Source organism: Argiope bruennichi, chromosome 11, assembly GCF_947563725.1.
Source record: "Argiope bruennichi chromosome 11, qqArgBrue1.1, whole genome shotgun sequence".
Taxonomy (NCBI): Eukaryota; Metazoa; Arthropoda; class Arachnida; order Araneae; family Araneidae; genus Argiope; species Argiope bruennichi.
Genome location: NC_079161.1, coordinates 47,147,212 through 47,159,757, shown reverse-complemented (window position 1 = coordinate 47,159,757; position 12,546 = coordinate 47,147,212). Strand labels below are relative to the sequence as shown.

General features: G+C 26.1%; 1 protein-coding gene across 4 annotated transcripts in view; it reads right to left on the bottom strand.

Moving 5' to 3' along the window:
* LOC129957597 (cell adhesion molecule Dscam2-like) overlaps positions 1-12,546 on the bottom strand; it is a 929,106-nt gene that overhangs the window by 178,106 nt on the left and 738,454 nt on the right. For all 4 annotated transcript variants that reach the window (XM_056070014.1, XM_056070015.1, XM_056070016.1 and 1 more), the window contains exons 9-10: positions 12,311-12,472; positions 4,630-4,917 (exon numbers count right to left, since the gene is read on the bottom strand). In XM_056070014.1, coding sequence (XP_055925989.1) covers positions 4,630-4,917; positions 12,311-12,472 — 450 coding nt within the window. The remainder of the gene's footprint in view (positions 1-4,629; positions 4,918-12,310; positions 12,473-12,546) is intronic.

Genomic DNA, 12,546 nt, shown 5'->3' with positions numbered 1-12,546 from the left:
GAAAACCAAGGCACACTAAAAGGAATATTCATGGAATATATAAAATTCTGGTATAGAAACATTTGTGTCTTAATTGAAAGAAAGTGAATAATCTTTTAAAGTATTTAATTTACTTAATTGTATTGCTTTATAACGCATTAAAATTCTGACGACAATGCAAGAGGCATTGTCGTGTATAACCAATAAAAACCATTCTGGTATAGAAACATTTGTGTCTTAATTGATGGAAAGTGAATAATCTTTTAAATATAATTCAATAATTTTAATGGATAATGTATAAATGTAATAATGGATAATGGATAACGTAATAATGAATAATGTATAATGTAATACTGAATAATGTATAAATGTTTTTAATGTATAAATGTAATTCACTTAATTTTATGGCTTTATAATGCATTCAATAATTTTTTTTTCTATTGAAAAACAAGGCACACTAAAAGGAATATTCATGGAATATATAAAAAGACATGCTGTTTGTTTTGAAAAAGGATTTATACATTTATTGTTATTATTAGGATGTTTGATTATAATTGTTTTATTTATTATATTACTTTATAATTTTCATTAACTGTTACTTTCTTATAAATCTACATATTTAAAATAATTGATGAAGCCAAGAAACGTATCCCTCAGCTACAATAGCTATGTTGATTTCAACTATTTTTATTTAATATCAAATCTCATCATTCTTAAATAAGCCATTAATATCCGCCTAATCTTTATCTTTGAGATAAATTCTAATAACATTATCCACTGTACAATTTTATAATATCACTAATAACAATGCTATTCTGAACTAAACAATTTTTATTTTACATGAAAATTTATGCCCTTAAGTAAATCATTAATCATCGCTTATACATCACCGTTTTCAATTTTGAAACATAAAACAAAATAAATGCTTGATATCGATCATAATATCAACATCTGGTCGATTTCGTCGTTTTGCAATCTCCAACCAATCAAAATACAATATGTTAATTGTGCAATTAAAAGTACCACTTTTTTTGTCTTAAGATGCATTTTCTCAAAGTTGATTCGCATGTCTAACTTGTTACAATTATTATATTAAGTAAATAGTTTGCAATCAAAAAGAACTGATTAATTATTAATAAATAAAATACTAAAAAAGGAAATTCTCATTAACATTTTAGTCCAATAAATGCATTTCTTTTAGTTGCATTTTTTCATCTAGTTTTCTTAAATTCGAGTATTTGATCAATTGCATTTTACGTGTGGTGTTACCATCTTCGAATTAGTCAAGTTCCACTGTGTTTCTTCTAAGATATTCGAACTGATGGGATTCAAAATTCTCAACTAAACATAAATCCTATCACAAGAAGATCTCTGAAAATGAAAATTAAGTGTGAAAATGTGTGATTTCATTTTAATCAATTTCTGGACAACATTTTTTCTCTCTCTCTCAATGGCGTAAAAAGTATCAGAAGATGTGCGAAACAGTCTCATTTTTCATTTCTAACCATATTGATCGCATTGTTTATTTTTTGGTTTGTGTGAACTGTTTTTTGCTCTCTTCCTAATCTAGTTTACTTCACTTTGTTCCCATGATCAAAAAGTTTATTTGATAACACTTCCCTCTGAGCCTTCCGAATAATGATCTAATTTATTTGGTCAAAGGAAAAAGGAAAAACTCGTAATTAAAGAGATAAACAAGTAATTATGCGTTTCAAGGAATAACGAAAATTCTTCTGTGGTGCCGAAATACCTTCACGACTTTTTTCTTATTTTTCCAGAGCCCGTGATTATTTATAGCTAAACTACTTTTTTAACTGCATAGTTATACAATTTTTTCAAATTAGTAAACTTAATTATGATTAATTTTCGGTTACTAATTAATTATATTTGTTGTATTATTATCAGAAATTTTACTAAAATGGAGTATATTAATAATTCGAAGAGTATTTATCTATAAAATATGACTAATTTCTCCCATGATGAAGATATATTGGTGTAATTTGTCTTGTTGCATTTTCTTGAAAAAAAAATCAGAGCAAATCCATTTTTCCAACGATCTGTCTTTATTTTCTGACGTATTTTTACTGTGCAATGATTAACGTTAAAAATACAATCAAAGAATTCTAAAAATTTAATTTGTTCTTGAATATGATCTTGAATAGAAATGTTTGTAAATTGAAAATATTTAGCCGTTTTTCAAAGCAAGTATATTAATTTGGAAATGACATTTGATATAATAGCATCATCATTATCTTCATCCATATAATAATCATTAAATTCATGATTGTACCAGGAGTTGAAATTATTAGTACTAAAATATCGATAACTGCTTAAATGACTGCAAAAATAGCATTAAACACTAAATATTTTTACTGTTGCAAAGAATATTGTTATAAATGCAATCAAGTGTTTTTCTAAGAATTGAATTTTTTCTTGAATAATGAGGATGTATAGAAAATTTTGCTAAGTGAAAATATGTTCACCGTTCTTCTAAGCAAATATATTAATTTGGAAATGACATTCGATATAATAATATCATCTTCATCCATATAATAATCATTAAATTCATGATTGTATTTCGAATCAAAATTGTCAACACTAAAAGATCGATAACTGTTTAAGTTACTGCAACGATTAGCAATAAACACTAAGAAACTCAGTGATAAACAAAATTTTAAATAATTTGTGATGTCTGAGAGAATTAAGTAAAAGACAGCAAAAAAAGTGTAATCAAATCTTTTTTTAAGAATTTAATTTTTTCTTCAATAATGATGATGTATAGAAATTTTTGTACAGTGAAATATGTTCACCATTGTTCAAAGCTAATATATGAATTTGGAAATGACAATCGCTATAAAAGCATCATCATCTATATGATAATTATTAAATTCATGATTGTAGTTGTGTTCATTACGAGTTGAAATTCTTAGCAAAAAATGATTGATAATTGTTTAGGTTACAATAAATTAGCAATAAACACTAAGCAACTCAATAATAAACGAAGTTTTAAATAATCTGCGATGTCTGAGGGAATTAAGTAAAAAAACAAAACAAAAAATTACAACGTTTTTATTAAAAAAAAAAAAAAGGAGTGTTTTTCTTTAATTTGTTATCACCATTTGATTCATCGAGACTTTTCTCAGAACATACCTTTTTATTTATTAAAAATTTATTGTCCATAAATGCAAAGAAACACTGATTAAGATATTTATTTCAGGAAAAATTATTATTTAATATTATAAAGTATCAACCTTTTTTAGTCACTTCTGTCTTGATTTCTTCAAAGATAATTTTCTGCCATTCTCTGCCATAAGACCATTTTCCTTTCTGCCATTCAAATGTTAATAAGAAAATGAGGTCTTTTTCTTATAAATTGTGGCGCAGTATCAAAGCACGGTTTAAAAACTCTAATAAAATTAGTGCTTTAATAATAATTTTAATTTTCCAGAAGTTAAATGTATTTCTTTTGCCCAAATCTTTTTAATGCAATTTTAAGTTGCTAGTAATGAATTATTTAATCTTTTTGCATATTTTCTAGACAGTGTTTCTGCTTCTTAAATTCAATATTTTACAATAGGTGTCTTTTAAGAGTTAATAGAACTAAAGATTTCCAGAAAAAATCAGCATCAACGTATATTATATAAATATTGTATACTGTATTTATATAAAACAACTGTATTTATATAAAACACAGTTTTAAATAAATTGATATTTATGTATAATTGATAATATATTTACTCAGTTTTGAAGTACTTTTAAATTTAAAAATAACTTGGAGTTTATTAAGAATATTTTATAGATTTTTGAGTTCATCCAAAACATAAGACTCAGTTCTACATCAGAAATCGGAGAATGTAATTTCACTTAGAGATATTTCACAAATTATACATAACATTATAAACATTTTTCGGAGGCATTTTAAGTTGTTATTGACCAGTTACTATGTTTCAAGACTTTTTATTGGTTTGCGAAGAGAAAATATTATTCAATACATAGAAATCTTTTAACAGTTTAGAAATGTTCCGGTGAAACCATGGTTTAAATCAAGTGCAAAAAGATCGTAAGAAGAATCATATCAATTTCTGACATTCAATTTTAATGTATGTAATGTATTAACGACTTGATTTCAATACATTTTATTATCAAAATTTTACAGAAAATTCATCGCATATCTGAAATTCACTGCCTTTTCGATAAATAACTGCAAAGTCTACTTTGAAGAAATTTAACTATTACAATTTTTGGAGTAGTTACCAGCAAATGTGTAAATTTTTAACACAAAAATTTACACATTTACATAATAATACATTTCTCTAATTTCTTCGAATATTTTTCATATTTTTATATAATTTCATTAATTTCTAAAAACTTTTATTACTTATTAAGAATTTTTAAACATTTGTTTGGCATATTGGAAATCGCTTTTCATTTAAGCCACTTTCTTATGCAACATTTTATTTAAAAATCAATTCAGATCAGTATTTTTTGTTCCTAAATAAATGCAACAATAGAAACACTTAAATGTTACAAATTGCTTTTCATTTAAGCCACTTTCTTGTTCAATGTTTCAATTAAAAATCAAATCAGATCTGTAAAATACTATTCGTTATTAAATTAAATGCAACAAATCTTTCAAAATAAGTGACATACCATTTACAATGAGTTGCATAGTCATGTTTGCTGATGAAGCAACATTAGTCGCAACACAAGTGTAGAGTCCGCGATCTGCTGATGTGACCTTCTTGAAGGTCACGATCGAAGAATCTTCTGTCGTCTGTACAGTGGTATCCCCATGAGCCAGAAAAGGCAAGCCATTCTTCAGCCAGTGAAAACGAAGTGGGGGGTCGCCCTTGGTCACGATGCAGACCAATTTGGTTCTGGCGCCTTCATCAACTGTGTTACTCTCACGGAAAAAGTGCGGATCTATGACAGGCGATACTAGAGGAAAACAAACACAATTAGGGTTAATTTTCGCCTGAAAGCAATTTTGGATGGGGTAAAAACAAAAATAATAAATCTGAGGGAAACAAAAACTGCTTAAGCAATCAAACGATATTTTATTAAAGTGGAAGAACAAAAATTAATTTTGTGTTACTTATGGGTTAAATTTACTTTTGTAATTATTAATTTGCAATGGATAAATAATTTAATTTTTTGTAAATTAAAGCTTTAAATGTTTTTTTAATTATTTTTTTCTCATTTTCTGACTTAACTATTTGCTTTTAAAACATATTCGATAACAAAAACATACATATTAATAAACTACTCATCTTATGACACATCTTAAATGCCGATTGAACATTAATCAAATAGCCAAAGTTACAACAAGTAACCACTAAAAATAACAATCGAGTATGGCTTTTATAAAATTGGTAGTATTAGAATTAATTATTTATGGATTGGTTTTGAAAATGGTTGTTATGTAATGCGGTCAAAATTAGGTATTGGAAAACTCATCTCAAATACTATTTAAATACAAACCAAATGGTCTAATCTAGTTCAAGTAGTCAATAAAAATATCATGTAGTTTTAATATGATTGATAAAATTCGAGCTGCTTATTTATAGATTGGTTCTAAAAATGGCCTTTGGATAATAATAAATGAATATATGATTGAAATTGCATATATTTTTTAAATTGTTCTGCTTTTTTAATTATTGAATGAAAGGCATATTTCTGCATTGTAATATAATAATCAAGAAATTTTAAAAGCATATATTTTTTAAAACAAGGGCGAAATACTGATGAAATAAAAATTAAATAAATAAATTTTACAGAAGTAGTTAAAAGTGTCCTTAATAAATAAAGAGCTAAAAGCACTGAAAATTAATTTTATTTTGATAGTAATAGTTAGTTAAATATAATTACATCAGTAATCAAAATTTGGAAATTCAATTAAAACTTTCTGTTTTCTAATTTCAATTTTCTTTTGATTTATGAAATTTTCAATTTATAGAAAAGGGATCATTATCAAAATTTTCCTCCTAGAGCATACTACACAATTTTTTGATGTAAAAATGTTTTAATACGATAAACTATTATCTCTTTCTTAGATTCTAATGAAAATAATGAACATTTATAATATTATTTATGTTAATAAAGATAAGTTTTCATGAAGAAAATGAAGTGCATTAGTGAATTGATCTTATAAATTACATATGGATATTCACTTGAAAAATATTTCGTGTTTAAATTAATTTCGGAATTTATTATAACATTAGATTAATTAAATACAGCGTTTTTAAATGAATTGATATTACTTACATTAGTCCCCTCATCGTTGTAAGCACATTAAAAATTATTTGTAAAATTGTATTTTTTTAAAAAATGCACTTCTTTTAAGACGAAATCTATCTTAAAACTCACAAAGGAAAAATTTATATATAATTTGCATTTCTTCATTATTTAGGAAGATAACCATACGAAAAATAATGATCTTGTTTTAAAATAAAACAAAAATAATTGTTTTAATGTCAAAGCTAAGAAAACTTCAGTCTAAAATCTCTTGTTTTGTAATTTTATTTTTTATGTTGAATTGAATTAAAAAAAATATTAATTTATAGAAACGATAAATTTTTGGTCAAAATTTTATTGTTACATAATTTATAACCAAATATACTTTAATTAAATATTTTATTGATTCGAATTCTGTAGTTTTTTATTATTTTTTTTCGATTATATAATTCTGTTTTGTCGATTCATAATAGCAATAATATGCATGGAAAAATAGTCTGTATTATCAATAATAAGAAAATCATATGATGGCTATCTTTGACGACCACCTAGTTAGTTGGGGATATAAATTATATTTAATTTCAGTTACATCATTTATATATTTCATGTCCGTGATAGCAAAATCGGTTTTCTTTAGCTTTTAATAATGGAAGAAAATGAGTAGATTAAATATTTGTCGAAAACTATGAAACGGTTTAAATTTCTAGGCAATAATGTAATTTATAGTTTAAAATTAAGTAAAAAAAGTAATTTTTAAAAATTGACGAAATGAGTGAAAATATGTTCTAAAAACTGTGTACTTCCTTTAAGACTCGATATATCCTAAAAGTCACCTGAAAAAAGAGCATAACTGATGCATTTTTCATCCCTTAGCAGGATAATCACAACGAAAATGGCGATTACGCTTCAAAATAAGAACATCCAATGACACATTAATTCCTTTACGAAGGTGCATGAAAAACATATTTATGTTTAATTAAATGGAATATTATTAGGTAATTTAGTTTCGTTAAATTATAAATTTATGCTGAATCTTTTGGAAAAATATCGCAATTTTATTATTTCTAAAAATGGGCACTTCCTTTAAGACTCAATATATCCTAAATGTCACCTGAGAAAAGAACGTAACTGATGCATTTTTCATACCTCAGCAGGACAACCATAACGAAACTGGTGATTACAGATAGACGCGCAAACACATTTACAGATAGACGCACACATACATTTACAGATAGACGCGCAAACACATTTACAGATAGAGGCATAGGTATTCATCTTTATTATTAGTTGGAATAACATTCCCTGCAAAATTCTCTCTATTGAGTTTCGAAAATTAACTTAAGTTTAATTAAATGGAATGATATTAAGTACTATTATGATATTAGTTTCGCTAAATTATAAATTTATGTTGAACCTTTTGGAAAAATATCGCAACTTTATTACTTCTAAAAATGTGCACTTCCTTTACGACTCAATATATCCTAAAAGTCACCTGAGAAAAGTACATAACTGATGTATTTTTCATCCCTTAGCAGGATAACCACAACGAAAATGGTGATTACGCTTCAAAATAAAAACATCCGATGACACATTACTTCCGTTACGATAGCACATGAAAAACATATTTAAACCTTTACCCTAAACACATATCGTTTTTCACGGCAACGATGTAATGAACAAAATTTCAGTTTTCCTTCCTCTTAGAGCGGAAATTGTATGCATGAATTGTATGCTATTCCGCGGAATAACAAGGTTGAAGTATGCTTTTGCAGCTAGCCTCCCTTCTCTCATAAATTGCTCTACTATCCATCTCAAGGCATCCAGGAAAGCGTCTTAAAATGGATATGAATAGGAAGAACGCAAGAAGCAGACGACAGTTTCGGAGCTTGTAGAAGATATATATCGCGCAATATTTGGGCGAAAAAGCTTGGGATGGGTTTCCGGTTTTTATTTAAGCTCTAACTTTTATACTTTTTTTCTGATGGGATGTTTGACGCCTGAAAAACTGTTGACGTATGTATCAGGAATCTAATTTTAGATGCCGTTTTTTTTAGATGTTACATCCAAGGTTTTTGGAATTGTCCATTCAATCACAGATATCTATTTATGGATTTTATCGTCAGCAATAAAAGTTTTTATCGTGCCTTTGAAATACAATTTCACGACTATGAAAGTGAATTAAGTCTGAAGTTTCATGTTGATCGTATCATTTGATGTTTGTTATAAAACAATTTAGTGGAATAATTTACTAGGTAAAGATGCTTGTATGATATAATGATCTACATAACCGTAACCCTTTATTTACCAAATTAGTTTAACACCAATTTTTCACATTTATTTTTGAACCATTAGTTAAGTTATGGTACGGAATAAACACAAGGGGGAAGAAAAAAGTATTTTTTTAATTAATTGAAGTAACTAAATTAATTTGATTAATAATTAAAAAAATTGATATTATTTTTAGTTGATATCTACTGCTTTCCATTGGAAATACTCTCTTCATTTTCTTTTAAATATTGTTAGAAAGAGTAATCATATTACGAAGATATCAGTCGGATTTAAACAGTACTTTAAAGTACCGTTGTTAAATAAAGGGTTAATATGATTTTTCAAGTAAATGATTCATCTGAAAATATAGTTTAACATCCTCCATTTTATTTCTAAGTACATATGAATATTTTTGAATGGTCTTGTATAGGCTCTATAATTCTCAACATAGATAAATGTTAAACAATATTATTTTCATTACAAATTTTAAAGTATAGCAAACAAGATAATCACTTTTTTTGCATAAGATTATTTATAGCTTTATAAATATACAGAAAACAATCATAATCACGTTCAGAAAACAATATAATCATTTTATTGAATAAGATTATTTATGGCTTTATAAATAACCAGAAAAAGAACATTATATTTCCCGATATTTATCCCTGTACAAAATTGAAAAATAAAACTTTTTCAAAATGTTAATCCTTATAGAACACTAATCAATAAAATAAGTTCAAACTAAAAAGGTGTTGATATTTATTATTTTCCCATTATCTTTGTTACAAATATTACAAAAAAAAGCTACGTTATTTTTTACATTTCCTTTGTTACAAGCGAAAAAATAAATGTATAAATTTATTGAAATGGATAGACTATAGTTATATGCATAAAATTAATAAATAATTCTAAACAATGTGATTTCTATTCTATTGTATATTAAAATTATTGAATAACATAAATTAGATAACAGTGACAACTTGGTAATTAATATTATTTTTATTATGGCGATATTTACAATTAGTTAGAAAATGACTAGATTCTTTTATTTGCTTAAATAATTTGTCTTGAAATTAAGAAAAGTTACCCACTAAATTTTTTTCTGATCTTTATTAAAAATAATTAAATTCTTTATTACAATAGATAATTTTTGAAATAAAGCGTAATGAATAAGAAATTGTTCTAACTTTTATTCAATTTATAATAAGTTAAAGTCATACATTTTCATATTTCAAGAATTCACGACAAAGATATAATATAGATAAAAATAATAGATATTATATGAATTCCGAAAAATATCTGTAATTGTCAGATCTTTGTTAAAACAATTAAATAAACTATGTAGTTTATTGCGATAGATAATTTCTGATATAAATCGATAGTGTAATAAATAATAAATTATTCTAACCTATATTCAATTTATAATAAGTTAAAGTCATACATTTTCATATTTCAAGAATTCACGACAAAGATATAATATAGATAAAAATAATAGATATTATATGAATTTCGAAAAATATCTGTAATTGTCAGATCTTTGTTAAAACAATTAAATAAACTATGTAGTTTATTGCGATAGATAATTTCTGATTTAAATCGATAGTGTAATAAATAATAAATTATTCTAACCTATATTCAATTTATAATAAGTTAAAGTCATACATTTTCATATTTCAAGAATTCACGACAAAGATATAATATAGATAAAAATAATAGATATTATATGAATTTCGAAAAATATCTGTAATTGTCAGATCTTTGTTAAAACAATTAAATAAACTATGTAGTTTATTGCGATAGATAATTTCTGATATAAATCGATAGTGTAATAAATAATAAATTATTCTAATCTATATAAAAATTATAATAAGTTAAAGTCATACATTTTCATATTTCAAGAATTCACGACAAAGATATAATATAGATAAAAATAATAGATATTATATGAATTCCGAAAAATATCTGTAATTGTCAGATCTTTGTTAAAACAATTAAATAAACTATGCAGTTTATTGCGATAGATAATTTCTGATATAAATCGATAGTGTAATAAATAATAAATTATTCTAATCTATATTCAAATTATAATAAGTTAAAGTCATAACATTTTCATATTTCAAGATTTCACGACAAAGATATAATATAGATAAAAAAATAATAGATATTATATGAATTCCGAAAAATAAATTCTTCTATGATGATCATTTTTGTTAGAAGTTACAAAATAAGGTGCCTACTTTATTACATTGAATAGTTTAATTCATTTGAAGTTAAACGCTTCTATATTCCTAGTATTATATAATTTGTTCTAAATATTTAAACATAAACTAAATTTAGTAAAATAAATACTTTATAATTCTAAACGTTTAAAGAAACATTCTAAATATAGTTATTTCTTCACTAAATGTGAGATAATGTACAAAATATCTTACGGTAATGTTGCAGTCATAAATAAAAAAGTACGTGGAAAACGGTGCTTCTCTCGGCGGTGGCTCATTTGAAGTTATAAGTGAAATCTAATTGAATTTCAACCATGGGATCGAAGTGAGAAAAATGCATGGGAGTTCAAAGCCCTAACCACAATTCCATCTCTGATATGCTTATACAATTCATGTATAGCCACATGTCAACAATTATTTATAAAAAATGTGTTTTTCTTTGTGTAAAATTACGTTTCTTCATGAAAGACCCCTTATCATTATCATATTTGGCTACACAACCCCGGGTTGGTCAGTGCCTTCCTCTGAATTCTGTTCCACTGCATTCTATTTTTGTCATTTGAACGCCTGTTTCTTTCTTGGATAGCCAGGAAGTCTATCACCACTGTCTCCATCTATCTCATTTTGGGTTTACCCCTTTTTCTACTTGTTAGAGGTTTATGTAAAAGAATTTTTTTAAATATGTAATCATCATCCATTCCAAATATATGAGCCGCCCAGTTCATCCAATTTATATTTATGAACTTTATAATATTTGGTTCTCTAAAGATTTTATATAACTCAAAGTTGTATCTTCTTCTCCAAACATTGTTGATTTCTATCCCGAAAAGAATGGCTCGCAGAATTTTTCTCCCTAAAATGGCTATATTATTTTCTCCAGAAGACATCTACCAGATAAACTTCACCCCTTACCTGCCGAGGATAACTTGCGAGATTCGGTCCCCAGTGCCTCGTATATATATATAGTTGCGAGGCGTATATATACGCCAGGGGCAGTAAACACATTGACTTAGGGAGACATATATATACGTACGCGGAAGGCAAGGGGTTAAAAAGCAAAATCTAATTTAAATATAAAATTTGATCCAAATCGTTAGAGCCGTTTCCGAGATACACGAATTAAATTCATATTATATATATATATATATATATATATATATATATATATATATATATATATATATATATATATACACTCAAGAATTACTCGTTTAAAGTTATAAGATTATTCCACTAAAATTATTTACTGGGTTAGCAACCATTTTAACTCTCTAATAGATTAATAGGTATTAAAGGTCATTAGATAGGTAGGTATTAAAGGTGATAATAATAATTCAGTGATAAAGGTGATATAATAATTCAGTGATAAAGGTGATATAATAATTCAGAAATATCTTTTATAGCCTGCTGTTTATTCATTAAATAATTTTCGTTATATATTTGATAATTTACACATATTTATTTAAAGTTGAGACTTTAATGCTGCTTTATATAAATCAATTACCTCCTATGCGTGATTGCCTCAAATACATAATTCTCAATTTCACAGTTACACTAAAATTTAATTACTAAATTAAGCAACAGATAGCAGAACCATTTATGCTACATACCAACGACTGACACAAAGGTGGTGCCGGTGGCCGTTTCGCCGTCCATACTGCGGACCACACAGCTATATTCGCCTTCGTCCGCAGCCCTCTGTACACTCTGAATTGATAAAGTGCCTCCATGGCTGACCTTTTGTCTGTGATGAAGAGGTAATAGAATTCCACCTGTGAATACGAATGAACAATTCATTATTACAACAATTCGAATATGATGCAGAATTAATAGAGTCAACGTCATT